At 38.9% G+C, this 27,034-nt stretch overlaps 1 protein-coding gene across 1 annotated transcript in view; it reads left to right on the top strand.

The window, feature by feature from the left end:
• The window catches only part of DCDC1 (doublecortin domain containing 1), a 229,007-nt gene that overhangs the window by 94,375 nt on the left and 107,598 nt on the right, over window positions 1–27,034 (top strand). Inside the window, exons 7-10 of the mRNA XM_053689318.1 lie at window positions 2,652–2,882; window positions 17,062–17,176; window positions 20,445–20,615; window positions 22,891–23,076. Coding sequence (XP_053545293.1) covers window positions 2,652–2,882; window positions 17,062–17,176; window positions 20,445–20,615; window positions 22,891–23,076 — 703 coding nt within the window. The remainder of the gene's footprint in view (window positions 1–2,651; window positions 2,883–17,061; window positions 17,177–20,444; window positions 20,616–22,890; window positions 23,077–27,034) is intronic.

The following is a 27,034-nucleotide window of genomic DNA, read 5'->3' as shown; positions in this document are numbered from 1 at the left end:
CGGGGCCGGGCATGATGTGGGCGGGGCCAGACGGGCCAGATGCCGGGGCGTCTGCAGAGAGACAGAGAGATCTAAAGAGGGGGGATAGAGAGAGCAGAAGAGGGTGGATAGAGAGAGCAGAAGAGGGGGGATAGAGAGAAGGAGAGAGAGAGACAGCAAAAGAGAAAGGGGGAGAGAGACAGCAAAAGAGATGGGGGAGAGAGACAGCAAAAGAGATGGGGGAGAGAGACAGCAAAAGAGAGGGGGGAGAGAGACAGCAAAAGAGAGGGGGAAGAGAGACAGCAAAAGAGAGGAGGGAGAAAGACAGCAAAAGAGAGGGGGGAGAGAGACAGCAAAAGAGAGGGGGGAGAGAGACAGCAAAAGAGAGGGGGATAGAGACAGCAAAAGAGGGGGAGAGAGACAGAAAAAGAGAGGGGCGAGAGAGACAGCAAAAGAGAGGGGGAGAGAGCACAAAAGAGAGGGGGAGAGTGCACAAAAGAGGGGGGAGAGAGACAGCAAAAGAGAGAGGGGAGGGTGCACAAAAGAGAGGGGGGAGAGCGCAAAAGAGCGGGGGGAGAGAGCGCAAAAGAGAGGGGGAGAGAGAGCAAAAGAGAGGGAGAGAGAAAACAAGAGGAGAGAGAGAGCAAACGAGAGGAGAGAGAGCAAACAAGAGGGGGAAGAGAGAGAGCAAAAGAGGGGGAGAGAGAGAGCAAAAGAGAGGGAGAGAGACAGCAAAAGAGGGAGAGAGAGCAAAAGAGAGGGGGGAGAAAGAGCAAAAGAGAGAGGGAGAGAGCGCAAAAGAGAGGGGGAGAGAGCACATAAGAGAGGGGGGAGAGAGCACAAAAGAGAGGGGGGGGAGAGAGCACAAAAGAGAGGGGGAGAGACTGCAAAAGAGAGGGGGAGAGAGAGCGCAAAAGAGAGGGGGAGAAAGAGCAAAAGAGAGGGAGAGAGCAAATGAGAGGAGAGAGAGCAAACAAGAGGTGGAAGAGAGAGAGCAAAAGAGGGGGAGAGAGAGACAGCAAAAGAGGGGGAGAGAGAGAGAGCAAAATAGAGGGATAGACACAGCAAAAGAGGGAGAGAGAGCAAAAGAGAGGGGGGGAGAGAGAGCAAAAGAGAGGGGGAAGAGAGAGCAAAAGAGAGGGGGGGAGAGAGAGAGCAAAAGAGAGGGGGGAGAGAGAGAGTAAAAGAGAGGGGGGAGAGAGAGAGTAAAAGAGAGGGGAGAGAGAGAGCAAAAGAGAGGGGAGAAAGAGAGAACAAACGAGAGGAGAGAGAGCAAACAAGAGGGGGAAGAGAGAGAGCAAAAGAGGGGGAGAGAGAGACAGCAAAAGAGGGGGAGAGAGAGAGCAAAAGAGAGGGAGAGACACAGCAAAAGAGGGGGGGAGAGAGAGAGCAAAAGAGAGGGAGAGACACAGCAAAAGAGGGAGAGAGAGCAAAAGAGAGGGGGGAGAGAGAGAGAGCAAAAGAGAGGGGGGAGAGAGAGAGAGCAAAAGAGAGGGGGGAGAGAGAGAGCAAAAGAGAGGGGGGAGAGAGAGAGTAAAAGAGAGGGGGGAGAGAGAGAGTAAAAGAGAGGGGAGAAAGAGAGAGCAAAAGAGAGGGGGGATAGAGAGAGAGCCAAGGGGTGGGACCGATGTACTGCAAAAAATGGCCCGTGTACAAGGGCTTTAGGACTAGTAATAAAATAAAACACTATTCATGAGCTACCTTGGTCAAGATGCATTAAAGGTCACAATGGTCAACATACATTAAAGGTTTGTGAGACTCTTCTCATCTTTTAAGCCAGCCATGTTGGATACATCCCCCTGAAACTGCAGATTAGAATAAATTTAGCAGAATACTATAACAGCAGAGACATTTGCCAAACAAGGGTTAGACTTAGGGTTAGGGGTTAATAACTTTAGTATAGTGGCGGGGGGGCAGAAGATTAGAGGTTAATAAATGTAGGTAGGTGGCGGCGACATTGGGGGCAACAGATTAGGGGTTAATAAGTGTAGGTGGGTGGCGGCGACATTGGGGGCGGCAGATTAGGGGTTAATAAGTATAATGTAGGTAGCGGTGATGTCGGGGGGTGGCAGATTAGGGGTTAATAAGTATAATGTAGGTGGCGGCGATGTCGGGGGCGGCAGATTAGGGGTTAATAAGTGTAATGTAGGTATAGGCGATGTCGGGGGCGGCAGATTAGGGGTTTTAGACTCTGGGTTTATGTTAGGGTGTTAGGTGTAAACATAAATTTTCCTTCCCCATAGGAATCAATGGGGCTGCGTTACGGAGCTTTACGCTGCTTTATTGCAGGTGTTAGGCTTTTTTTCAGCCGGCTCTCCCCATTGACGTCTATGGGGAAATCGTGCACGAGCATGTAAAACCAGCTCATCGCAGCGCTGGTATTGGAGTGCGGTATGGAGCTCAATTTTGCTTTACGCTGCAATATTGCATGCTAACGCCGGTTTTTGAAAAACTGTTATAGCAGCGCTAGAGGGAGGTGAGCGGTGTCAATAACTTGCAAGTTAGTACCGAGCAGCTCTTACCGCAAAACTCGTAATCTAGCCATTTGTTTTTTGCTTTATCTCATTAGTTAACTGTTTTTTAGAATTTTTTTATTTTATTTACTAAGCCTTTACAAAGGAGGTCAGATTAATTATATATGTGTATATTTAAATGTATTCTGCCACCTTCAGATTTAGTCTAATCAATGAATATTTCAACAGGTACAAGAGAAAGGTTATTACATTCCAACAGATTCACCATCAACAGTTTGAATATGTGGATGGACAGATCATTAGTTGTACGTTCCCTGACCTAGTTGTAGGGGTGGCTGGGGCCGAGGTTCATGCAGGAGTCAATGTGATATTAGTGGATAGAAATCCTGATGATATACATCAACGATGGAAGTACCAAGAAGAAACCAGGTATCAGAGATTTGGATACGTTTGGGTTAATTGTTGATTATACAGAATTGATAGGAGTAGTTCATCATTTTTTTCTACAACACTTTTGTTATAGATTCCAATCTGTCAGTCATTTTTACTACTTGCCATTTAAACCAACATTTGAATCCATTGTCTTCTCAATGAATTGCTGTTAAAGGGATACTAAATCCAAATTTTTCTTTCATGGTTCAGACAGAGCAATTTTAAGCAACTTTCTAATTTACTCCTATTATCAATTTTTCTTTTTCTCTTGCTATCTTTATTTAAAAAGCAGGAATGTAAAGCTTAGGAGCCGGCCCATTTTAGGTTTAGCACTCTGGATAGCGCTTGCTTATTGTTGACTACATTTCGCCACCAATAAGCGTGCCTAACTCAGGTTCTGAACCAAAAATGGGCCGGCTTCTAAGCTTTACATTCCTGCTTTTTAAATAAAGATAGCAAGAGAACAAAGAAAAATTGATAATAGGAGTACATTAGAAAGTTTAAAATTGCATGCTTTATCTGAATAATGAAAGAAAAAAGTTGGGTTTTAGTATCCCTTTAATAATGCCTTTGATACACATTATTGATAAGAATAGCAACATCAGCATTTCCTGTTTCTACAATGAAAAAATGCATGAACATAGCCAGATTTATATTTGTGTGCTCTCAAAATAAAGAGAAACAGACCTCAATAATAAACCAAATGCAAAGTAACTCAACATTACAAATTGATAAAGTGTTTCATAATATATGAGACCAATTTCACTGCCTTGTTTTCATCTGTTATTAGATTTATATAGCGGTAGATGGATACATTATGTGCATAACAGGCTGTGACGTTTAACCCATTACCTAGTAAAATCAAACATAACAATAAAATGTGATAAAACAAACATAAAGGTTAATATTTTTTGTTTGCAATTAAATAAACATATATAGTTTACAAATATTTATTCTGATTTCTTTTTTTACTTGAAAAAAAACAGGATGTAAAAGTGTTCAGATTAAAACAGTTCATGCTCTAAATTTGTATATAACTTCACTGGAGTGAGCACGTTATCTATTTGGCACACATGAACTAGCACTGTCTAGCTGTAAAAAACCCTGTCAAAATGCATTGAGATAAGAGGCAGCCTTCAAGGGCTTAGAAATTAGCATATGAGCCTACCTAGCTTTAGCTTTCAACAAAGAATACCAAGAAAACAAAGCAAATTTGATAAAATTAAATTGCAAAGTTGTTTAAAATTGCATGCCCTATCTGAATCATAAAACTTTAATTTTGACTATACTGTCCCTTTAAAGTGCTGAAAATAAGGCTTGAGAAGATTGTTATGGCTATTTTTCTTCTGCTAGGCTAATGGACAAAAACATAATGTCATTCACTAGTTTTTTTTATAAGGTTTATTTCTGTATATGTGCTCAAAACAAGTTGTTTAGTAGATTAATTCATTTTTTAATTTTTTTTTAATTGTTGTCTTGAAGTTTTAATTAATTTGCGTTATGTTTTTCCTCAAAGTATTAATTTTTCCATTGAAAGCTTTTTGGGATATCACTATACAAGATAAATGTGTCACATTATGCAGAGGATGTAAATGCTGATACTGAGCAGGAGAATAGACCAGTTCTTGTCTGAAAGCCAAATGAATTAATCATCTGAAAACCCGCTGGAACCCAGAGTCTCTTTACCAAATAGTATGATATCAATAGCTGCATGCTTCACTAGAAGAAAGAGTGCTTTATGGGTATTTACATCATTTTTGTGTTCACAAATTGTATCCATTCATAGCAGATAAAGGTGAATAAGTGCCTAGTTACAAAATGATGTCTGCTTGAGTAAGTTAGTGAGATTGGAGAACTCTCTAGATAAGGACCAGGTTTTATATTCATTTCCTGTTCTGTGAATTTGTATTTATAGAAAGCAACAGACTACAGTCAAGTGTGTATGTTCTCCCCAAATTTGATAAAATGTTTTCACCTCATACATATTGATATAGCCCCAAATGCATAGTTTTTTAAATTACAGAAGGGAATGCTTTACAGCCAAATGTGTGAACTGGTTCAGTATAGATGTTAATCCCCATAAACGGGCATATTTGTTGGGATGGAAACTTCTGATTCTTTTTTTTTCAGTAACAGGGATTTAGCCATAACAAACATTTGCAGAGCTGTCACACTATGAGACAATGTGACACACTATACAAGAGCTTAAAGCGAGGTAAAGAGACAAACTCTTAGAAAGAATACACATATAGCACTCAGGGGTCAGACAGGTATATTAAGCTGTAGAGCTAACGGTGACTACAACTTGTATAACACGCATTACATGGAAAATGCGAGAACAAACACTAAAATTAAAATATAACTTTTATTGGGTCTACTAATAAAAATAGGAAAAGTGAACTTAAAATCACACTTAGGTACCTTACGTTGGATAGGTAAGGGTTAAAGGAGAGAGACACCATAGATTGTTTCTTGTATATAGAGTTGACTCAGTGATTCGCAGCGTGGGTTAAAGCGGCTGGTTATATATATATTGGCCTAAAGAACCTCTTGATAAATAGCTATTCAGCTATAACTTACAAAAGTATGAATACGTCAACCGTAATGTAATAGAAACTTATGTATTACTTAGGATGTAATATATTATAATATGTTATAGAAAGTCACTGGATATATCGTCGGTAATAGTCTAATGAAGGTTCCCATTACGTAGCACTAGTATATAATATGGTTATTGAGTAACATACATAAGAGCTTAGAAAGTTCTATTAAGAGTACAGAACAAGTAGAGCTCCTGTGAATTACTAGTGCAGCGTTAGTGCGTGGGAATTATACTTGGTACATTTGTTGGTAAGAGGCAATATCAGTTCAGATATATCCTAGTATCCTAGCTTTCTTTGGTGATTATACGTAGCGCTTCATGCAAGACCTGTAATAGCTTAGCTCAAGTGGTTCAGTAAATATGATGTGTGTCAATCATGCCGCATAAAAAATATCTGTATAGACATTGTATTACTTGGCGAATCACACATTTATTAATAACAGGCAATATCGGTTCAGATGTGTCCTAGTAATTTGGCTTGCTTAGGTAATTATACGTAACACTTCATGCAAGACCTGAAAAAACTTGACTCAAGGGGTTCCGTAAATACATGTAATGTGAATCAGTCACGCCACAGAATTAATATCTGCCGTTATCACTAAGTCATTGTATAAACATTATATTGCTCGGTGAATCACACATTTGCTAATAGCAGGCAATATCGGTTCAGATGTATTCTAGTAATTTAGATTACTTGGGTGATTATACATAACGCTTCATGCAAGACCTGTGAAAACTTGAGATCAAGTGGTTAAGTAAATACATGATATGTATCAATCATGCCACAGAATCAATATATGCCGTTAACACTAAGTCACTACAAAAGTATTTGCTCTGAGAATCACTTCAGCATATGCATCAGTAATTAAACTACAGTAAATGTAAGGTAGCCTAAGGCTGTCTAAAAACACAGGAGCTCCTATGACTCCTCACCAGTACCCTAGTGTCCCTAAGATGCTTCGCTGTAAGTCAGCTTTTTCAAAGGGTGACCACGCCGATAGGATGCCTGCTTTTTATAGCGTATTGGGTCACACCCCCAATGTACGCGTCATCACTTGACAGCCAATCCAATTCGTATACTATTCAGAGCATTATAATACTCGCTAAGCAATTTGTGCAACGAATAATAATTAATAACAGCAGAATTTCTTGGTAATGGAGTTATTTTGTAGGTATGTACATTGATTAGTTGTCATGGGAATTGCTTGCCAGATATCATATTGGAATTATTATAGCATGCGGTCACTTGGTAGTATGATAAAGAAAATGAAACAAAAAAGAGAGAGAAGAAGACACACATGAGTTACCCACTGATTCATTGACAAAAGCTGTAGGTCATTGTTAGTATATATATATATATATAGTGTGTGGGTAATTTGAGTTCATAACAGTCATCCATAGAAATAAGATTGAAGTGTAAAGATAAGAACCTAAATTTATGTAAACAGGCAGGTAACATTTGACGTGTAAAGGGTTGTGTCATTATGACGTAAATCTAGTGATAACTGGTGTTTGAATAAGTGTATATAAAGAGAAAGTCAATAGCTTGTGAGAAGTGAATATAAAATTATACAACGCTTTTAAGGGAATTTGACTCATACAGAATCATTGAGTTTAATCATAAGTGCATGAATCTGGGTAATTGTACCAAGAATGTGTTAACCTAGTTAGTGCTCCAATATTAAGAAGTGAATACGTGAAGATGAGGAAATACTGTGTTAATTAAATAACCTCAATCAAGGTCTTATACAAAATTTGGTTGCAGCGGATTAGTGGGCACTGCAATGTGTTTCAGTGTGTCTCCTGTTTTTAGCTATATCTAGTATAACAATAAGGCTTAGTTATCCCTTTGGCACGGATTCTCATTGATCTCTTGTTTGCTGCATAGGGGTCCATTTATCATTGTGCAGATGGACATGATCCGCTATAGTGAACCATGTCCGCCACACATCGATAAATGCTGACAGCATATGCTGTCTGCATTTATCATTGCACCAGCAGTTCTTGTGAACTGCTGGTGCAATGCCGCCCCCTGCAGATTCGCGGCCAATTGGCTGCCAGCAGGGGGTGTCAATCAACCCGATCGTATTGGATGGGGTTGATTTTCAGCGGTCTGTCTGCCATCTCAGAGCAGACGGACAGGTTATGGAGCATCGGTCTTTAGACCGCTGCTTCATAACTTGTGTTTCTGGTGAGCCTGAAGGCTCACCAGAAACACAGGGCATCAAGCTCCATTTGGAGCTTGATAAATAGACCCCATAGTATCAATATTTTACTACTGTTGGTACTTACAGACAATACTTGTAATTTTAAACTAGTATCTATTTTCCCAAATAGATGATTCATATTTTTGATGTCATTAAATGTTTAATGCTGGTATTTTCCGAGAATTCTCATACTGTTACACTAATATATGTTGCTGGTATTTGCTCTGATAGGAGGCAGCTAGATTGTCATTATTACAGTTTAAATTAGAGAAATTGAGTAAAGTTGTTCTGTTCATTTAGTCCAAAAGGTTGAACTGTATTTAATAAAAAAAAAATCCATCTGCTTTCTGCCTGTAGCAGAGTCTTTTCTAAATTTCCACCTCTTATGCCCATTTTTACTTTCTGGATGCCATAGCACTTTAACTCTGATTGTTTAGAGTTGTGTTTATTGTAAAAATGGCGAGCTACAGACTCAAGTTGTTTTCCTGCTTTGAGATCTTTGGCAGCATTTTTAATATTTCTCAGATGCTCCTGTAGTCGTCTTTTTATTTTTCTGGTCGTCATGCCAACATAGGTTCTTCACATTTGCATTGTAAGGCATAGACAACTCCCTCTGTATGGCAATTCATGTATGTATTGATTTTGTGATTTTTATTAAAGTGATCACTTTGTGTATTTTAAGCATGAAGCTACAGGTACTGCAAGTTCCGCATTTGAATGAGCCATGTTAAGAAGCTCCCATTGTTTTGGGGCCCTCTAAGTGGCTTGGACTTACAGGTTGCGTGTTCTCCTGAATCCTGAATGTACTTTATCCCCCACGATTTGTGATAGGATGGGATCAGATCTGAGGATATACCAGCTGTTCTGTAAGATGTTTAGAATTTGTTTACTACTTGGGTTATAGGTTGAAATAAACCTAATCTGTTCTTGTCTAGGTTTATTCTTTTTCTTTAACAGATTGTGTATTTTAGTACATTTGGCTCTTTATTCTGCTTTTTTAATCAACCTTCGGCTATATCCTCTCAGTAACAGTCTTTCAGTGAGTTATTTTGCTCTTAGTAATTTTGCTCTGATGAGCAGTTACGTCTCATGAGTAAGAACTTACCTATGGGTAATTTTTCTCAAGTGTTCTGTATTGGTATCTGAGAATGCAAATTTGTGCTCCCACCAGCCTAGAAATAAATTGGCATAGGTGGAAGCACATGCTGGGCCTATGGCAGTACCTCTAGTTTGTAGGTAAGAGCAGTTATTAAATGTAATGAAGTTGTGTTTGAGGACGAAACTCAGTAGTTGTACTATGAAGTCATCATGTGAGGGGCCTTCTTCTCAACCCATTGATAGAAACCATTTAACTGCTTGTATTCCTAAATCATGTTTTATACACGTGTATAGAGATTCTACATCTGCCGTTACTAACCATGTACAGGGAGTGCAGAATTATTAGGCAAGTTGTATTTTTGAGGATTAATTTTATTATTGAACAACAACCATGTTCTCAATGAACCCAAAAAACTCATTAATATCAAAGCTGAATAATTTTGGAAGTAGTTTTTAGTTTGTTTTTAGTTATAGCTATTTTAGGGGGATATCTGTGTGTGCAGGTGACTATTACTGTGCATAATTATTAGGCAACTTAACAAAAAACAAATATATACCCATTTCAATTATTTATTTTTACCAGTGAAACCAATATAACATCTCAACATTCACAAATATACATTTCTGACATTCAAAAACAAAACAAAAACAAATCAGTGACCAATATAGCCACCTTTCTTTGCAAGGACACTCAAAAGCCTGCCATCCATGGATTCTGTCAGTGTTTTGATCTGTTCACCATCAACATTGCGTGCAGCAGCAACCACAGCCTCCCAGACACTGTTCAGAGAGGTGTACTGTTTTCCCTCCTTGTAAATCTCACATTTGATGATGGACCACAGGTTCTCAATGGGGTTCAGATCAGGTGAACAAGGAGGCCATGTCATTAGATTTCCTTCTTTTATACCCTTTCTTGCCAGCCACGCTGTGGAGTACTTGGACGCGTGTGATGGAGCATTGTCCTGCATGAAAATCATGTTTTTCTTGAAGGATGCAGACTTCTTCCTGTACCACTGCTTGAAGAAGGTGTCTTCCAGAAACTGGCAGTAGGACTGGGAGTTGAGCTTGACTCCATCCTCAACCCGAAAAGGCCCCACAAGCTCATCTTTGATGATACCAGCCCAAACCAGTACTCCACCTCCACCTTGCTGGCGTCTGAGTCGGACTGGAGCTCTCTGCCCTTTACCAATCCAGCCATGGGCCCATCCATCTGGCCCATCAAGACTCACTCTCATTTCATCAGTCCATAAAACCTTAGAAAAATCAGTCTTGAGATATTTCTTGGCCCAGTCTTGACGTTTCAGCTTGTGTGTCTTGTTCAGTGGTGGTCGTCTTTCAGCCTTTCTTACCTTAGCCATGTCTCTGAGTATTGCACACCTTGTGCTTTTGGGCACTCCAGTGATGTTGCAGCTCTGAAGGAAAGGAAGTTGCCTAATAATTATGCACACCTGATATAGGGTGTTGATGTCATTAGACCACACCCCTTCTCATTACAGAGATGCACATCACCTAATATGCTTAATTGGTAGCAGGCTTTCGAGCCTATACAGCTTGGAGTAAGACAACATGCATAAAGAGGATGATGTGGTCAAAATACTCATTTGCCTAATAATTCTGCACACAGTGTAGTTGGCATAAGATGAACATTCTCTAATTGAACTAAGACATCTGTGGTGTCTTGCACATATGAGGATATCTGTGGAAGGTAGTCTCTGAGTCTAAAATCTACATACTGGCTTGCCTTCTCTGTAAGGCTATTAATGCCTGAGACAATTGGACGTCCAGGAGGGTGGTTTATGTTCTTTTGAATTTTCAGAATTAAGTAGAAAGTAGCTACTGTTGGATTAGTTACTTTCAAGAATTGGTATTCCTTAGCTGTGATTATGTTGTCCTATTTGGCCGTGTTGATAATTCATATATTTCTGTAGGTATTCTTGTGATTAATTGAATCCAAGTTTTTGATAACAGGAAATATCTTTTAGTTGTTTGTTTCTTTTCGGTACATGTTCATAGGCCATACAACTATGTTATTACCACCTTTGTCCTAATTTCTTATTATGACGTGTTTCCATGTTTTCATATCTTTTAGTGCCATTTGTTCTTTTTTTGATAGATTTTGTTGTGTATTTGATAATTGAAGTATTTGGTCACATACTACTTCATTAATCACTTGTAATTGTGAACATTGGTTTAGTTTTGGCATGAATGTAGACTTATTTTTAATTTTGTCCCTCCACGATCTCTTTGTGAGGTTCATTTAGCTGGTCCTCAGATTGTTCATTTTCTTGTAACAGATCCTCTAAAATGTCTAAGGTATCTCTCTCTTACTGTTGATACCTCACTGGAGGTATTTAGTTTTGATTGGTGCGTGTAGAATCTCTTTAGTGCTATTTTTCTAACAAAAACGTGTACATCTTTAATGGTTTCAAATTTGTCAAGGGTTGGAGTGGGACAGAAGGACATACCTTTGGTTAGTTATCCATAGGCATTGCAGTGCCCACTAATCCGCTAAACCAAAAATTTAGGTAATTTAATCAATACAGTATTTCCTCATCCTCACGTATTTATTTCTTAATATTGGAGCACTAACTAGGTTAACACATTCTAGGTACAATTACCCAGAGTCATGCACTTATGATTAAACTCAATGATTTTGTATGAGTCAAATTCCCTTAAAAGCGTTGTATAATTTTATATTCACTTATCAAAAACTATTGACTTTCTCTTTATATACACTTATCCAAACACCAGTTATCACTAGATTTAGGTCATAATGGCACAACTCTTTACACGTCAAATGTTACCTGCCTGTTTACATAAATTTAGGTTCTTATCTTTACACTTCAATCAATCTTATTTCTATGGATGACTGTTATGAACTCAAATTACCCACACACTATATATATATATATATATACTAACAATGACCTACAGCTTTTGTCAATGAATCAGTGGGTAACTCATGTGTGTCTTCTCTCTTTTTTGTTTCATTTTCTTTATCATACTACCAAGTGACCGCATGCGATAACAATCCCAAGATGAAATCTGGCAAGCAATTCCCATAATCATTAATCAATTTACATACCTACAAAATAACTCCATTACCATGAAATTCTGCTGTTATTAATTATTATTCGTTGCATGAACTGCTTAGTGAGTATTATAATGCTCTGAATAGACAAAATTGTCAGGATACGAATTGGATTCGCTGTCAAGTGATGACGCGTACATTGGGGTGTGACCCAATACGCTATAAAAAGCCTAAATCCCAGCGGTTCGTTCACCCTTTGAAAAAGACGACTTACGGCAAAACATGTTAGGTGCGCTAGGGTACTGGTGAGGAGTCATAGAAGCTACTGTGTTTTTAGACAGCCTTAGGCTACCTTATGTTTACTGTAGTTTAATTACTGATGCATATAATGGAGTGCTTCCCCCGAGCAAATACTTATATAGTGACTCAGTGTTAACGGCATATATTGATTCTGTGGCATGATTGATACATATCATGTATTTACTTAACCACTTGATCTCAAGTTTTCACAGGTCTTGCATGAAGCGTTATGTATAATCACCCAAGTAATCTAAATTACAAGAATACATCTGAACCGATATTGCCTGCTATTAGCAAATGTGTGATTCAACGAGCAATATAATGTTTATACAGTGACTTAGTGTTAACGGCAGATTCTTTGGCTTGACTGATACACATTACATGTATTTACGGAACCCCTTGAGCCAAGTTTTTTCAGGTCTTGCATGAAACATTACGTATAATTACCTAAGCAAGCCAAATTACCAGGACACATCTGAACCGATATTGCCTGTTATTAAAAAATGTGTGATTAGCCAAGTAATAAAATGTCTATACAGATATTTTTTATGTGGCATGATTGAAACACATCATATGTATTTACTGAACCACTTGAGCTAAGCTATTACAGGTCTTTCATGAAGCGCTACGTATAATCACCAAAGAAAGCTAGGATATTAGGATAAATCTGAACTGATATTGCCTGTTACGAACAAATGTACCAAGTATAATTCCAACGCACTAACGCTGCACTAGTAATTTACAGGAGCTAGTGAAGTTAGATCAACCCTTACCACGGCTCTACTTGTTTTGTACTCTACATAGAACTTTCTAAGCTCTTATGTATTTTACTCAATAACCATTATACTATATACTAGTGCTACATAATAGGAACCTTCATTAGACTATTACCGACGATATATCCAGTGACTTTCTATAACATATTATAATATATTACATCCGGTTACATTACGGATGACGTATTCATACTTTTGTAATTTATAGCTGAATAGCTATTTATCAAGATGTTCTTTAGGCCAATATATATAACCAGCCACTTTAACCCACGCTGCGAATCACTGAGTCAACTCTATATACAAGAAATAATCTATGGTGACTCTCTCCTTTAACTCTTACGTATCAAACGTAAGGTACCTAAGTGTGATTAAGTTCACTTTTCCTATTTTTATTAGTAACCCCAATAAAAGATATATTTTAATTTTAGTTTTTGTTCTCCTATTTTCCATGTAATGCGTGTTATACAAGTTGTATTCACAATTAGCTATACAGCTTAATGTACCTGTTTGACCCCTGAGTGCTATATGTGTATTCTTTCTAAGAGTTGGTTTTAAATCTCTTTAAACTCTTGAGTGCTAACGAAGGCTATGAGCCGTCACAAATTGTCTCACTCAGGTGCTAACGACGGCTCAGAGCCGTCGCTAGCACTCTCCTACCTTGAGGGAGATCTGGAGGCTTCCACCCGCTCCTACCCCGGCAATCGGGCCTGTATGGGGCTTCACGTTTTGCGCGATGATGTCACAGCACAACTTTATTTAAAATGGGCATTGTAAGGTATAGGGAAAGGGGGCATGCTGCTTAGAAGCCTGTATCTCAGGCATCTAAGCAGCTACAGACCCCCAAGACCCACCGTTGAAAAGGTAATCGCCTAACCTTTCCAACAGTATAAGTCTTGCAGATCTTTTTTTAAGGAAATCACAATAGATTTCATTAGTTCTCTTAATATTTGCATATTTTTAAACAACTTGATGATTCTTTTATCGTTGCCCTTCCCCTCCACTAGATCCTATTTAGCTATTGGAATATGAACAAAAGAAACATATAATTAAATCCCAACATTACCCAGTCAATTTCCTTAGTTTTACTTCTATGGTTATTGAACAATTAGCCAATTAGATGCTAATAGATAATATTAGTTTACACCCCCAAGTAATTGGTTCTTGTTGGCTATATAAAGATCCAGAGTAGGAGAGGGCATTATTTCTGATGAAGCGCATGTACGCATGCATGAGGCGCGTCAGGTAAAGGGCTCATCTTGTAGTACTTGAAGGCCTGTATCCAATAAACCGATGGATATACTTTGGGACTCAGTGTTTTTCTTTCCTCTCCGTATATACAGCTTAATGTACCTGTCTGAGCCATGAGTGCTATATTTGTATTCTTTCTAAGAGTTGGTTTTACCTCTCTTTAAGCTCTTGTATAATTTAGATTTCAATACACAGCACCAATACCCCCTTATATATTATCTGTACACAGATTTCTAAGATCCGGGACTTGGGGTTTATACAATATAATACGGTAGTGCCATTGATATTGTCTACTCCCAATGTGACACACTACTTGATCTTTGTTCTCCAGATCACACTGTGGATCAAATCATACTATAAAATGAAAGATCAGATTGTGCAAATCTCTCCATTTGTGACCACCCAAGCTCAGAAATCTGCAATAAATTTGCATTTCCCATATCTAACAAATCATGTGGTTGTTTCTTTAAAACTATTAACATTTTATTGATATAGTTTAATAACCCCTCAAATCTAGAGTTTATAAAATCTGTTTTATATAGATAAATTCAGAATTTTCTAAAATCAGACCTTTTAAAAACTGAAAATATATTTATCAAAGGTACAATATTTCAATATTACCTTTTTAATATCTAATGACACCTCCGTGCATTAGATTTAATTTTGTTATCAGTTTGTAATTATTGAAATTAAGAATTAATATAGCTATTAACAAAATATTTAACAATGGGTTTATAAAATGTTAAACAGCTATAATAGTAGAAAAATGACATGCTGTAATCCATTAGAGCAGGGTTCTTAAAACGTGTTTTCCCAAGACCCAGTGCCATGATACCACATAGCTTTGCGACCCTATTTTTATGCTTGGGGACCAATTTATCGAGTGCCGGGCGGACATGATTTGCTGTGGGCATTTAACATCACACAAGCATTGCTTGTGAAATGCTTGTGCAATGCCGCCCCCCCTGCACATTCACGGCCAATCGGCCACTAGCAGGGGGTGTCAATCATCCCGATTGTATTGGATCAGGATGATTGCAGTCCGACACTTAAAAGGTGACGGAGAAGATAAGGAGCAGCGGTCTTACGAGCCGGAAACTTTGGGCAGATTCAGCAGTCTCTGCTGCTTGTTAAATCCGGCCCTTGGTCTAAAAATCTCTGAAATAATATACCACAAGATAGCTGCAATTATTGGCAAAGCGAATAAAATGTGTGCATACTTTACTCCTGATTCCTATCCTACATATAGCCACCAATAAGCAAGCGTAACACAGGTCCTGAACCAAAAATGGGCTGGCTCCTAAGATTTACATTACTGCTTTTTAAATAAAGATAGCAAGAAAACGAAGAAAATGTAATAATAGGAGTAAATTAGAAAGTTGCTTAAAATTGCTGCTCTGTCTAAATCATTAAAGAAAAATATTGGGTTTAGTGTCCCTTTAATGTCTAAAGGGAATTGCACACTAAACATGTTAGAAAGAATGATGTATTTAAAGATTAGCCTGAGATTTATTTGTAGATGTATGTTTTACATTTCTTTTAGTTTACATACTGAAGAAATAAGTGCATATTTGTAGTGTACAGTTCATAAAGCAATGGGAATCTCCATGTTATAACCTAAGTTTCCTTTTATCTGCTGAGGACAATTAGGACAGCTATAAATGGGTCACTAGAGTATGAAACCAATGACTTTGTGGGATATAGCTGTGTTAAGTTTAAAGTGAAGGTCAATTTTCATGTGAAAGTGCCCGGTTTTAAAAAAAACTTAAACAGGGGCACTTTTATTCATGAAAATTGACATAGCACCGTATTTTAAAAATACTTACCTTGTTCTTCTGAAACGCCGGATCGCCGTTCTGAAACGATGCCCCACCTGCTTCTTCCTGGTTTACTTACTCAGCAATGACGAAACCGGCTTCCTCCAATCACAGTGTTGCCTCAGGCAATGATTCCCCTGGGGGGGAGAAGCCGTGATTGGAGGATGCTGGAATTGTCATTGCTTACGTATGAAGAGGCTTGCGACGGGCTGGTGAAGCACCTGAGCGGCTTCAAGAAGAAAAGGTAAGTATATTTTTTTTAAAAACGGCTCTAATGTCAATTTTCATGAATGAAAGTGCCCTTGTTTTTAATAGTTTTTTTTAAAAAAAATTGACACTTTCACATGCAAATTGACCTTCACTTTAAAGTTTCACTTCTACTTTGGAAAGCCCTCAATTTTAAGAATTTAATTGCATGAAAGGGGAGCAAAATGAATAATGAAAGTATATGTCAAACATTTTTACTGCATATATTAAAAAAAAAAGTATATTCCAATTTCAATGTGCTTAATCTTCCTTTAACACAAGCCATTTGACATTCAACTGATGAAAGCACAAGAGAATGTGATTAAAGAGACAGTAAAGTCAAAATGCAACTTTGATAGATTAAATTTTTATATGAAAATAAAAAAACAAAATTCCAGTTTACTTTTGTTATCAAATTTGCTTTTTTCTCTTGGTAGCTTCTATTGAAACGTAAACTTAGGTAAGCTCATAGGAACTCAGGAGTGTGCACGTGTCTTTAGATCTCTATGTCAGCAGTGTTTGGAAAAATGATAAGGGGGCAGTCTGCAGAGGCTTAGATACAAGGTAATCACAGTCATTAAAAGTGTATTAATATAACAGTGTTGGTTATGCAAAACTGGGAAATGGTTAATAAAGAGATTATCTATCTTTTTAAACAATAAAAATTCTGGAGCAGACTGCCCCTTTAAATGTCTTTCTAAAGAAGGTTACCACACAAAAACAGTGTAAATTAAATATATATATAATTTATTTTTGTTGACTTTAGACCCCTTAATTATTTACATATTGTCATATAAAAAGCCAATTTTCCATTTGATTTTTTTTTTACCATCTTTATTTTTCCTGACTAGAAAGTTTCATTTAGCTGGCAACCCAGAACTGGTATTGGCCATCTCAATGCCAAAGGTGTATCCAGGAATGAACGATTGGGAAGTGCAGTTCCCTGGGTGCCCCATAATCTTACAGGTAAGAATTCCTTCTAACAAAAAATCAACTAATCCCTTAATCCATTGGTTGTCAGAGAACCATGTGGGAAGCTTCCATCATCCACAGGAGTAGCCAAAGAAATACATATGCCAAGTGGAAATCCTCAATTGTGTGACAGCACCACTGAAATAATATTGTAACCAATAATGATACAAAATGATCTGTTGTGCCTGAAACACTTGCCAACATAATGTTACTGCAAAATGTTATCAAAAAGATTCTCTTCACAATAAAAACAATTGCAAAAGAAATACTATAGGGTCTATTTATGAAGCAGCGGATGCTGCCTCCGACCCACTACGTTTCAGTTCCGGCTGAAGCCGAAGTTAAGAAGCAGCGGTCCTAAGACCACTGCTCCTTAACTCGTCCGCCGCCTCTGAGGTGGCAGACAGCAATCCGCCCGATCGAATCGATCAGACTGATTGACACCCGCAAATCTGGGGGTGGTATTACACCAGTAGTTCACAAGAACTGCTGGTGCAATGATAAATGCCGACAGCGTATGCTGTCAGCATTTATCGAAGGGCAGCGGACATGATCTGCTATATCGGATCACGTCCGTCCGCACATTTATAAATGGACCCCTATATATGTATATATAGGGGCCGAATTATCAAGCTCCAAATAGGCCGCTGCTCCATAACTGGTCCGCCTGCTCTGAGGCTGCGGACATCAATCCACCCGATCCTATACGATCGGGCTGATTGACACCCCCTGTTAGCGGCCAATATATATATGTATGTGCAAAGATATATGTACAAATTCTAGCATTAATAATCATTTATAAAAATAAAAAAAAGCATATCATGACTTCAAGAAATACAAATACACATTAATTTATGTGAAAGTATCATATAACAGTTTTTTTGTATAACAAATAAATATAACAATAACTTACTATGAGATATTGTTTGTTGAGGTATAAATGTAGCTAATTCTTGGACATTAACAGTTGAAAAATAAAAGATTAGCTTTAGAGAAATGTGCTTGTTCATGGATAGTAATGAAATGGTATAAATAAAGTTTGGAAAAACCTGAATAACTGCGACATTGATGACAGTTAACACCAGTCCGATGCTCTTCGCACCGTACTTGACGCGCGTGTTTTTGACATCTTTTTTGATAAATAAAGGGATCGTATTCAGATCCGTTTCAGCGATGTCTCGCGAGCGTATTGACGCCGGCGAATGCACTGAGATTGATGCTTTGATAAATTGACCACAGAGCCTTTACAACAATTCATTTCTACATTTAGAATTTTTGTGATAATAAAAGTATTTTTTTTATTTTTTCTAATTCCTAATTCTTTTTTTGTTGTGCTGGGTGAAGACTTTATTAAAGGGACATGCAATCCAATTTTTTCTTCATTGATTTAGATAAAGCATAACTTTTTACACAACTTTCCAATGTACTTCTTTTATCTAATTTGCTTAATTCTCTTGGTATTCTTTGTTGAAAAGCATATCTAGATAGGCTCAGGAGCTGAGAGCTAGCTGCTGATTGGTGTCTGCACATATATATGCCTTTTGTGATTGGCTAACCAATGTGTTCAGCTAGTTCCCAGAATCTTTGTGTGTTTATAGTTCCCAGAAGTGCATTGCTGCTCCTTCGAGAAAGGATACCAAAACAATAAAGCAACTTTTATAATAAAAGTAAATTAGAAAAATATTTACAATGGTATGCTTTATCTAAATGATGAAAGAAAGAGTTTGGGTTCCATGTCCCTTTAATGTTTGTACATATAGCAATCTCTATTTTCTCTAGTCATTCCACAGTTCAACTACCCACCCCCACCGCCAGTTTATCCCACGGACGTTTTGTAAACATCATATATACACTGCAGACACTCCGCTCAAGCAAATATTTGGAACACATTAAAGGGATATAAAACCCAACGTTTTTATTTTATGATTCAGATAGAGCATGCACTTTTAAACAACTTTCCAATGTATTTCTATTATCTAATTTGCTTCAATCTCTTGCTATCCTTTGTTAAAAAAAATACCTAAGTAGTCTCAGGCGCAGCAAAGCGCTCCTGATTGGCGGCTGCACATATATACTGTATATCTCATCATTGGCTTACCTGATGTGTTCAGCTAGCTCCCAGTAGTGCATTGCTGCTCCTTCAACAAAAGATACCAAAATAACAAAGCACATTTGATAATAGAAGTAAATTGGAAAGTTGTTTAAAATTGTATGTTCTATCCAAATCATGAAAGAAAAAAAAATTGTGTTTCATGTCCCTTTAATCCCTCACTCAATGACGCAAGAGCTTTGTATATCCCAGTGATCTCTCATCGTATGGAGCAGCTGTTGGTCCTGACATATTTTTGCCGGGGTCTTATCAGAATATGGTGGGAAAGGGATTTTTGGTAAAGAAACCAGAGACACAGCATGGGTAAGGTGAGGGTGTGAGATGTGTTTGGTGGGCATAATAACCTCTATAGTTAGAGGTGCAAGTAGTGATTACTGTTTTGGAATGCCTGATTCAGTTACAGTCTTTAGAATCAGCTACAAGAACTTCAGAAGCTGATTTGACAGAACTTCTGTATATATCCCCGGACTCTGGATGGCCTCATATATTTGCTGCCAAAAAGGAACACGTTACTCCAAAATAAGTACAACTTGAAGAAAAATAATAATTTTTTAAAATGAGTCAACTTTAATAAGCTAAATATGATAGCCAGAGGGGTGTGTTTTAGCCTAGAGCATCAAGGCTTGCAGCTAGTACAAAATAACTCTAAATTTCATTTGCTATTTCCATTTGCAATTCAATGATACTTGGTTATCTAGTTGGAGTGGATGACCCCTCTAGTTGGAGTGGATAAGTGGATGACCCCTCTAGTTGGAGTGGATGAGTGGATGACCCCTCTAGTTGGAGTTGATGACTCCTCTAGTTGGATTGGATAAGTGGATGACCCCTCTAGTTGGAGTGGATGAGTGGATGACCCCTCTAGTTGGAGTGGATGAGTGGATGACCCCTCTAGTTGGAGTGGATGACTCCTCTAGTTGGAGTGGATGAGTGGATGACCCCTCTAGTTGGAGTGGAGTTTTTATTACATTTAATGAATTTTCTTTGTAAATTCTAAGGGTGACTTGTAACATCCTCTTGGGTCTTAAAAATAAAAGCAGAGTCTTAAATGGTAATGATAGCCCAGAAGATATTGTTCTGTACCACAAATGTATTGAGCTATTTTAATATCTGATATATTGTGAACTGTTGTTGATGTGCTTTCCTTTATTATAGAAAAATAAAAGTCACATAAACGGGGCTGCGAATCAGAAATGGAAGCGTATTCCCGCTATGAAAACACTAGGTGCTTTTTGTACTGATCAGCTGGACAAAGAAATCACAGCAGCCAATCAGGCCTTAATTTGCACATTCACTGTTACCAAGTCTTTGGCAATAAGTCAGCCGGTAAGCATCTAGAAAAGTGCCTTATATCCTTGCAGTATGTGCCATCTGGTCCAGATTAGCCGAATAACTCCTGTAAATGGGTTAAACACATAGGCAAAGTCAGCTCCAGAGCCATGCTCCCATCTCCCAGCACTACTTTGAGCTAGCTGAGCACATATGGTAAGCAAATGATAAGAGATATATGTGCACATATCTTTCTACAAAGAATACCAAGAGAATAAAGTAAATTTGATCATAGAAGTAATCTGACAATTCTCTTAAAATTGCGTAATCTGTCTGAGTCATATAAGTTTATTTTTTACATTCACGTCCTTTTAAATGATTGATTAAACAATAGAAAATCAATTGTAAAGAAAGAAACTAGTGGCTAATAAAGAACAATGAAATACTCATGGAAAACAATAAGATACTTAGGTTAGGTTGTCCGATCTGTGGAGTTATAAAATATAGAAGGATACAACAAGATCTACACTCAGGGTTAGGCAGAGGAGTCACAGTGATCGTTACCAGTACAAACTGGGGGAACTTGTTCATCTGCTGGGACAGTATAGGCAAAAACAAATGAAGAGGGAACAGCCTCCTCCTGTGCAGGATCCAATACTCCCGGTCTTATAACAGCTTTGTGTCTTTATACTTCTGAGGTGTTAGTCTACAAACACTATTCATAAAACAAAAACAATTAGTGTTTCACATAATAAACACGATTCTTATAATGTATGATATCCATTTTAACAAGATTACTGCCTTTAAAGGGACAGTCAAGTCCAAAAAAAAAAACTTTCATGATTTGAATAGGGCATTTAATTTTAAACAAATTTCCAATTTACGTTTATCACCAACTTTGCTTTGTTCTCTTGGTATTCTTAGTTGAAAGCTAATCCTAGGAGGTGCATATGCTAATTTTTTAGACCTTGAAGACTGCCTCTAATCTGAATGCATTTTGGTCACTAGAGGGCATTAGTTCATGTGTTTCATATAGAAAACATTGAGCTCATGCACGTGAAGTTACCTAGGAGTGAGCACTGATTGGCTAAAATGGATGTCTGTTAAAAGAACTGAAATAAGGGGGCAATTTGCAGAGGCTTAGATAAAAGGTAATTACTGAGGTAAAATGTGTATTATTATAACTGTATTGGTTATGCAAAACTGGGGAATGGGTAATTAAGGGATTATCTATCTTTTTAAACAACAAACATTCTGGTGTTGACTGTACCTTTCAATGGGACATGAAACCATTTTTTTTTCTTTAGTGATTCAGACAGAGCGTACAATTCTTAAAAAGTATCCAATTTACTTCTATTGTCAACTTTACTTAGTTCCTATGGTATTCTTTGTTGAAGAGACACCAAGGTAGGTAGCATGCACGTCAGGAAATAGTGCTGCCATCTAGTGCTCTTGCTAATGTATAACATTCTTGACAAACTGCTGCTGTATAGTGCTGCTAACACGTGCACGCTCCTGATCCTATGACCCTGCTTTTCAACAAAGAGAATTAAACAAATTTGATGATAGAAGTAAATTGGAAAGTTGTCCTATTGCATCATGAAAGTAAAGAAAGTGTGTTTCATGTCCCTTTAAGAATGAACAGGCTTTATACACTCCATGGCCTGCATAAGATTCATTAGGAGGCCCTTGAGGTTGCTGAGGATCTTTATTGTAAAGGCCACTTCACTGCCTCACTTTTATCTCCTACAATTAGTGGCTGCTACTGCCATGAACATCTATAGTTGCATAAGGTGCCAATTACATGATATATCTAACATCAAACATACCTAGTTTTTGTGATGCCGGTGGAACGACTTATATGCGCCAAGAGGCGAACGGCTATAGCACAGATGCACCCCTATTTAATATAATGGAGAGTGACTTGCAACTCCTGCATGTAATGAGGGCTGTGCACAAATCCTTATGAATTACTCCATTTTTAAAGTTGAGATGTACAGAGCGTTCTTTTCTGCAAGATATCAGTTTCATAAACAGATTTTATTGCATTGTTTTAATGCTCTCTCTAAGAAGACGCACAAATGCTAAATGTAAAAAATGTGAGTAAGACCTTTAAACAGGTGATACGTGCTCACATATAGAACTGGTCTAAATACGTAGATACGTAGATGATATATCATTTTACACCTGCAATACGGGAATTATATCTTTTTATAAACTGCCAATGAAAGGAAGACTTAAAATATCATTATTATTCCTTACAAAATGTTATAACGAACCAATCAATTTCATGGCAAAATATTATTTTTTAACATTGTTTTCTTATGAACAGGGTTATGCTTTCACATCATCCAATGGCAGTGAGAAAGTAATGACTTGCGAATCCTGCGCAAGAAGCTTGAGAGGAACGAGAGAGCTGACAAAGACCTTGGCTGACAGTGCGTTCTTTTGTGCTACGGGACAAGAAAACTCTGAACTAAACCCTACAGGACCCTTTAAATGTGCTCATGTGATACAGGTAGGATATCTGTTCTGTATCTACTGCATCTGTTCTGTATCTACTGCATCAAACTCAGTAAATAAACTACATAAACCCTATGTGCCAATGCTAACAAACTTTATCTGATGTTTTAGAATTACATGATAATTATTAGTTTAAAATCAGAACATCCAGGAACTCATTGTATTGATTATATTGTTATATATTATACCAGCTTTGGAAATATAACTTAAATCTGGCACTATAGCTGTCATCCATTTAAGAGAATTCACAATCCTATATAATAAAAGGCCAAGTGTGTTTGTCCGAAGCTGTCATGCGCAGTAGACAGCACAGCACGAGGACAAACACACCTGGCCTTTGAGAGTCCCTAAGACTCTGCTCTGCAGTGCGAGCAGAAGTGTGCGTGACCGAGCGTGGCCAGGGGCGTGACCAAGCGTGAAGGGGGCGTGGCCGAGCGCGAGGGCTGTGAGGGGGCGTGGCCGAGCGTGAAGGGGCGGGGCCAGGTGGCCCGTGAAAGGCTGTGCAGTGAGAGCTCAAAAGAGGGGAGAGAGGGGGTAGGGAAAAGATAAGAAAGGTGAGAGAGAGAGATCAAGAGGGGAGATAAAGGGAGCACAAGAGAGGGAGCAAAAGAGAGGGGGAGAGACAGCAAAAGAGAGGGGGAGGGAGAGCAAAAAAAAGGGGACAGAGAAATCAAAAGAGAGGGGGGGAAGAGAAAGAGAGAGGGAGGGGGAGAGAGAGAGAGGGGAGGAGAGAGAGAGGGGAGGAGAGAGAGAGGGGGGAGGAGGAGTGAGAGAGAGAGGGGAGGTAGAGAGAGAGGGGAGGGAGAGAGAGAGGGGGAGGGAGAGAGAGAGGGGGAGGGAGAGAGAGGGGGAGGGAGAGAGAGGGGGAGGGAGAGAGAGAGGGGAGGGGGAGTGAGAGAGGGGAGGGGGAGTGAGAGAGAGAGGGGAGGTAGAGAGAGAGGGGAGGGGGAGAGAGGGGAGGGGGAGAGAGAGAGGGGAGGGAGAGAGAGAGGGGAGGGGGAGGGGGAGAGAGAGGGGAGGGGGAGTGAGAGAGAGAGGGGAGATAGAGAGGGAGAGAGAGAGAGGGGAGAGAGAAAGGAGAGAGAGGGGGGAGAGAGAGAGAGGGGAGAAAGAGAGAGAGGGGGAGAAAGAGAGAGGGGGGAGGGGGAGAGAGAGAGGGGGGAGAGAGAGAGAGAGAGAGAGAGAGAGAGAGAGAGGGGAGAGAGAGAGAGATAGAGGGGAGAGAGCGCAAAAGAGGGGAGGAGAGAGAGAGCGCAAAAGAGTGGGGGGAGAGAGTGCGCAAAAGAGGGTGGGATAGAGAGAGCGCAAAAGAGGGGGGATAGAGAGAGCGCAAAAGAGGGGGGGAGAGAGAGCGCAAAAGAGAGGGGGGAGAGAGAGAGCTCAAAAGAGAGGGGAGAGAGAGAGTGCAAAAGAGGGGGGGGGGAGAGAGCGCAAAAGAGGGTGAAGAGAGAGCGCAAAAGAGAGGGGGGGAGAGAGATCTCAAAAGAGAGGGGGAGAGAAAGCGCAAAAGAGAGGGGGGAGAGAGAGCAAAAGAGAGGGGCAGGGAGAGAGCGCAAGGGTTGGGACTGCTGTACCCTGCAAAAAATGGCCCGTGTGAACGGGTTTTAGGACTAGTTGTGTATAATCTGGTACTAGTGGACTAATTGAAATTTCCAGCCATATACATATGCACACACATACACACACACACACATATATATATATACTGTATATATGTGTGTGTGTGTGTAACATTGCTGAAAGTTTCAAATGCAAATAAGGTTTTTACCTAGATTATAGCATAACCAATGAATATTAGAGGGAAATAGCACTGCTATAAGTAAATGCTGTACTAGTTAACTCATTGCTGCTCCGTAGCTAACTTTAACTATATGTTTAAAGGGACAGTCTAGGCCAAAATAAACTTTCATGATTCAGATAGAGCATGTAATTTTAAACAGTTTTCCAATTTACTTTTATCACCAATTTTGCTTTGTTCTCTTGGTATTCTTAGTTGAAAGCTTAACCTAGGAGGTTCATATGCTAATTTCTTAGACCTTGAAGCCCACCTCTTTCAGATTGCATTTTAACAGTTTTTCACCACTAGAGGGTGTTAGTTCACGTATTTCATATAGATAACACTGTGCTCATGCACGAGAAGTTATCTGGGAGCAGGCACTGATTGGCTAGACTGCAAGTCTGTCAAAAGAACTGAAAAAAGGGGAAGTTTGCAGAGGCTTAGACACAAGATAATCACAGAGGTTAAAGGTATATTATTATAACTGTGTTACTTATGCAAAACTGAGAAATGGGTAATAAAGGGATTATCTATCTTTTAAAACAATAAAAATTCTGGTGTAGACTGTCCCTTTAATCCCTCTATGGTGGTTAAAGAGACGTTAACACTAAATAAATGCTGGAAAGAATGAAGTATACAAACCAGTGATTAGCCTCAGAATCATTATTAAAAGTACAGTATTCAAATTCCAGCAGTTTAAATATTATTTTATTGTGCAATTATATCAAAATGTATCCAATATCCTAACTACAATAGCATTAAAATAGATTAAATGTAGTGAGGCCCAAATTCATACATTCACTCCACTTACATACTAGAAAAATTAGCTATCAACAAATTACCCCAAGGGAGAGCTGTACAGGGAGTGCAGAATTATTAGGCAAGTTGTATTTTTGAGGATTAATTTTATTATTGAACAACAACCATGTTCTCAATGAACCCAAAAAACTCATTAATATCAAAGCTGAATAGTTTTGGAAGTAGTTTTTAGTTTGTTTTTAGTTATAGCTATTTTAGGGGGATATCTGTGTGTGCAGGTGACTATTACAGTGCATAATTATTAGGCAACTTAACAAAAAACAAATATATACCCATTTCAATTATTTATTTTTAACAGTGAAACCAATATAACATCTCAACATTCACAAATATACATTTCTGACATTCAAAAACAAAACAAAAACAAATCAGTGACCAATATAGCCACCTTTCTTTGCAAGGACACTCAAAAGTCTGCCATCCATGGATTCTGTCAGTGTTTTGATCTGTTCACCATCAACATTGCGTGCAGCAGCAACCACAGCCTCCCAGACACTGTTCAGAGAGGTGTACTGTTTTCCCTCCTTGTAAATCTCACATTTGATGATGGACCACAGGTTCTCAATGGGGTTCAGATCAGGTGAACAAGGAGGCCATGTCATTAGATTTTCTTCTTTTATACCCTTTCTTGCCAGCCACGCTGTAGAGTACTTGGACGCGTGTGATGGAGCATTGTCCTGCATGAAAATCATGTTTTTCTTGAAGGATGCAGACTTCTTCCTGTACCACTGCTTGAAGAAGGTGTCTTCCAGAAACTGGCAGTAGGAAAGGGAGTTGAGCTTGACTCCATCCTCAACCCGAAAAGGCCCCACAAGCTCATCTTTGATGATACCAGCCCAAACCAGTACTCCACCTCCACCTTGCTGGCGTCTGAGTCGGACTGGAGCTCTCTGCCCTTTACCAATCCAGCCACGGGCCCATCCATCTGGCCCATCAAGACTCACTCTCATTTCATCAGTCCATAAAACCTTAGAAAAATCAGTCTTGAGATATTTCTTGGCCCAGTCTTGACGTTTCAGCTTGTGTGTCTTGTTCAGTGGTGGTCGTCTTTCAGCCTTTCTTACCTTGGCCATGTCTCTGAGTATTGCACACCTTGTGCTTTTGGGCACTCCAGTGATGTTGCAGCTCTGAAATATGGCCAAACTGGTGGCAAGTGGCATCTTGGCAGCTGCACGCTTGACTTTTCTCAGTTCATGGGCAGTTATTTTGCGCCTTGGTTTTTCCACACGCTTCTTGCGACCCTGTTGACTATTTTGAATGAAACGCTTGATTGTTCGATGATCACGCTTCAGAAGCTTTGCAATTTTAAGAGTGCTGCATCCCTGTGCAAGATATCTCACTATTTTTGACTTTTCTG

Source organism: Bombina bombina, chromosome 7 (assembly GCF_027579735.1).
Source record: "Bombina bombina isolate aBomBom1 chromosome 7, aBomBom1.pri, whole genome shotgun sequence".
In the NCBI taxonomy this organism is placed as follows: Eukaryota; Metazoa; Chordata; class Amphibia; order Anura; family Bombinatoridae; genus Bombina; species Bombina bombina.
Note: the sequence above shows the minus strand (reverse complement) of the source record. Positions and strands in the feature narration are given on the sequence as shown.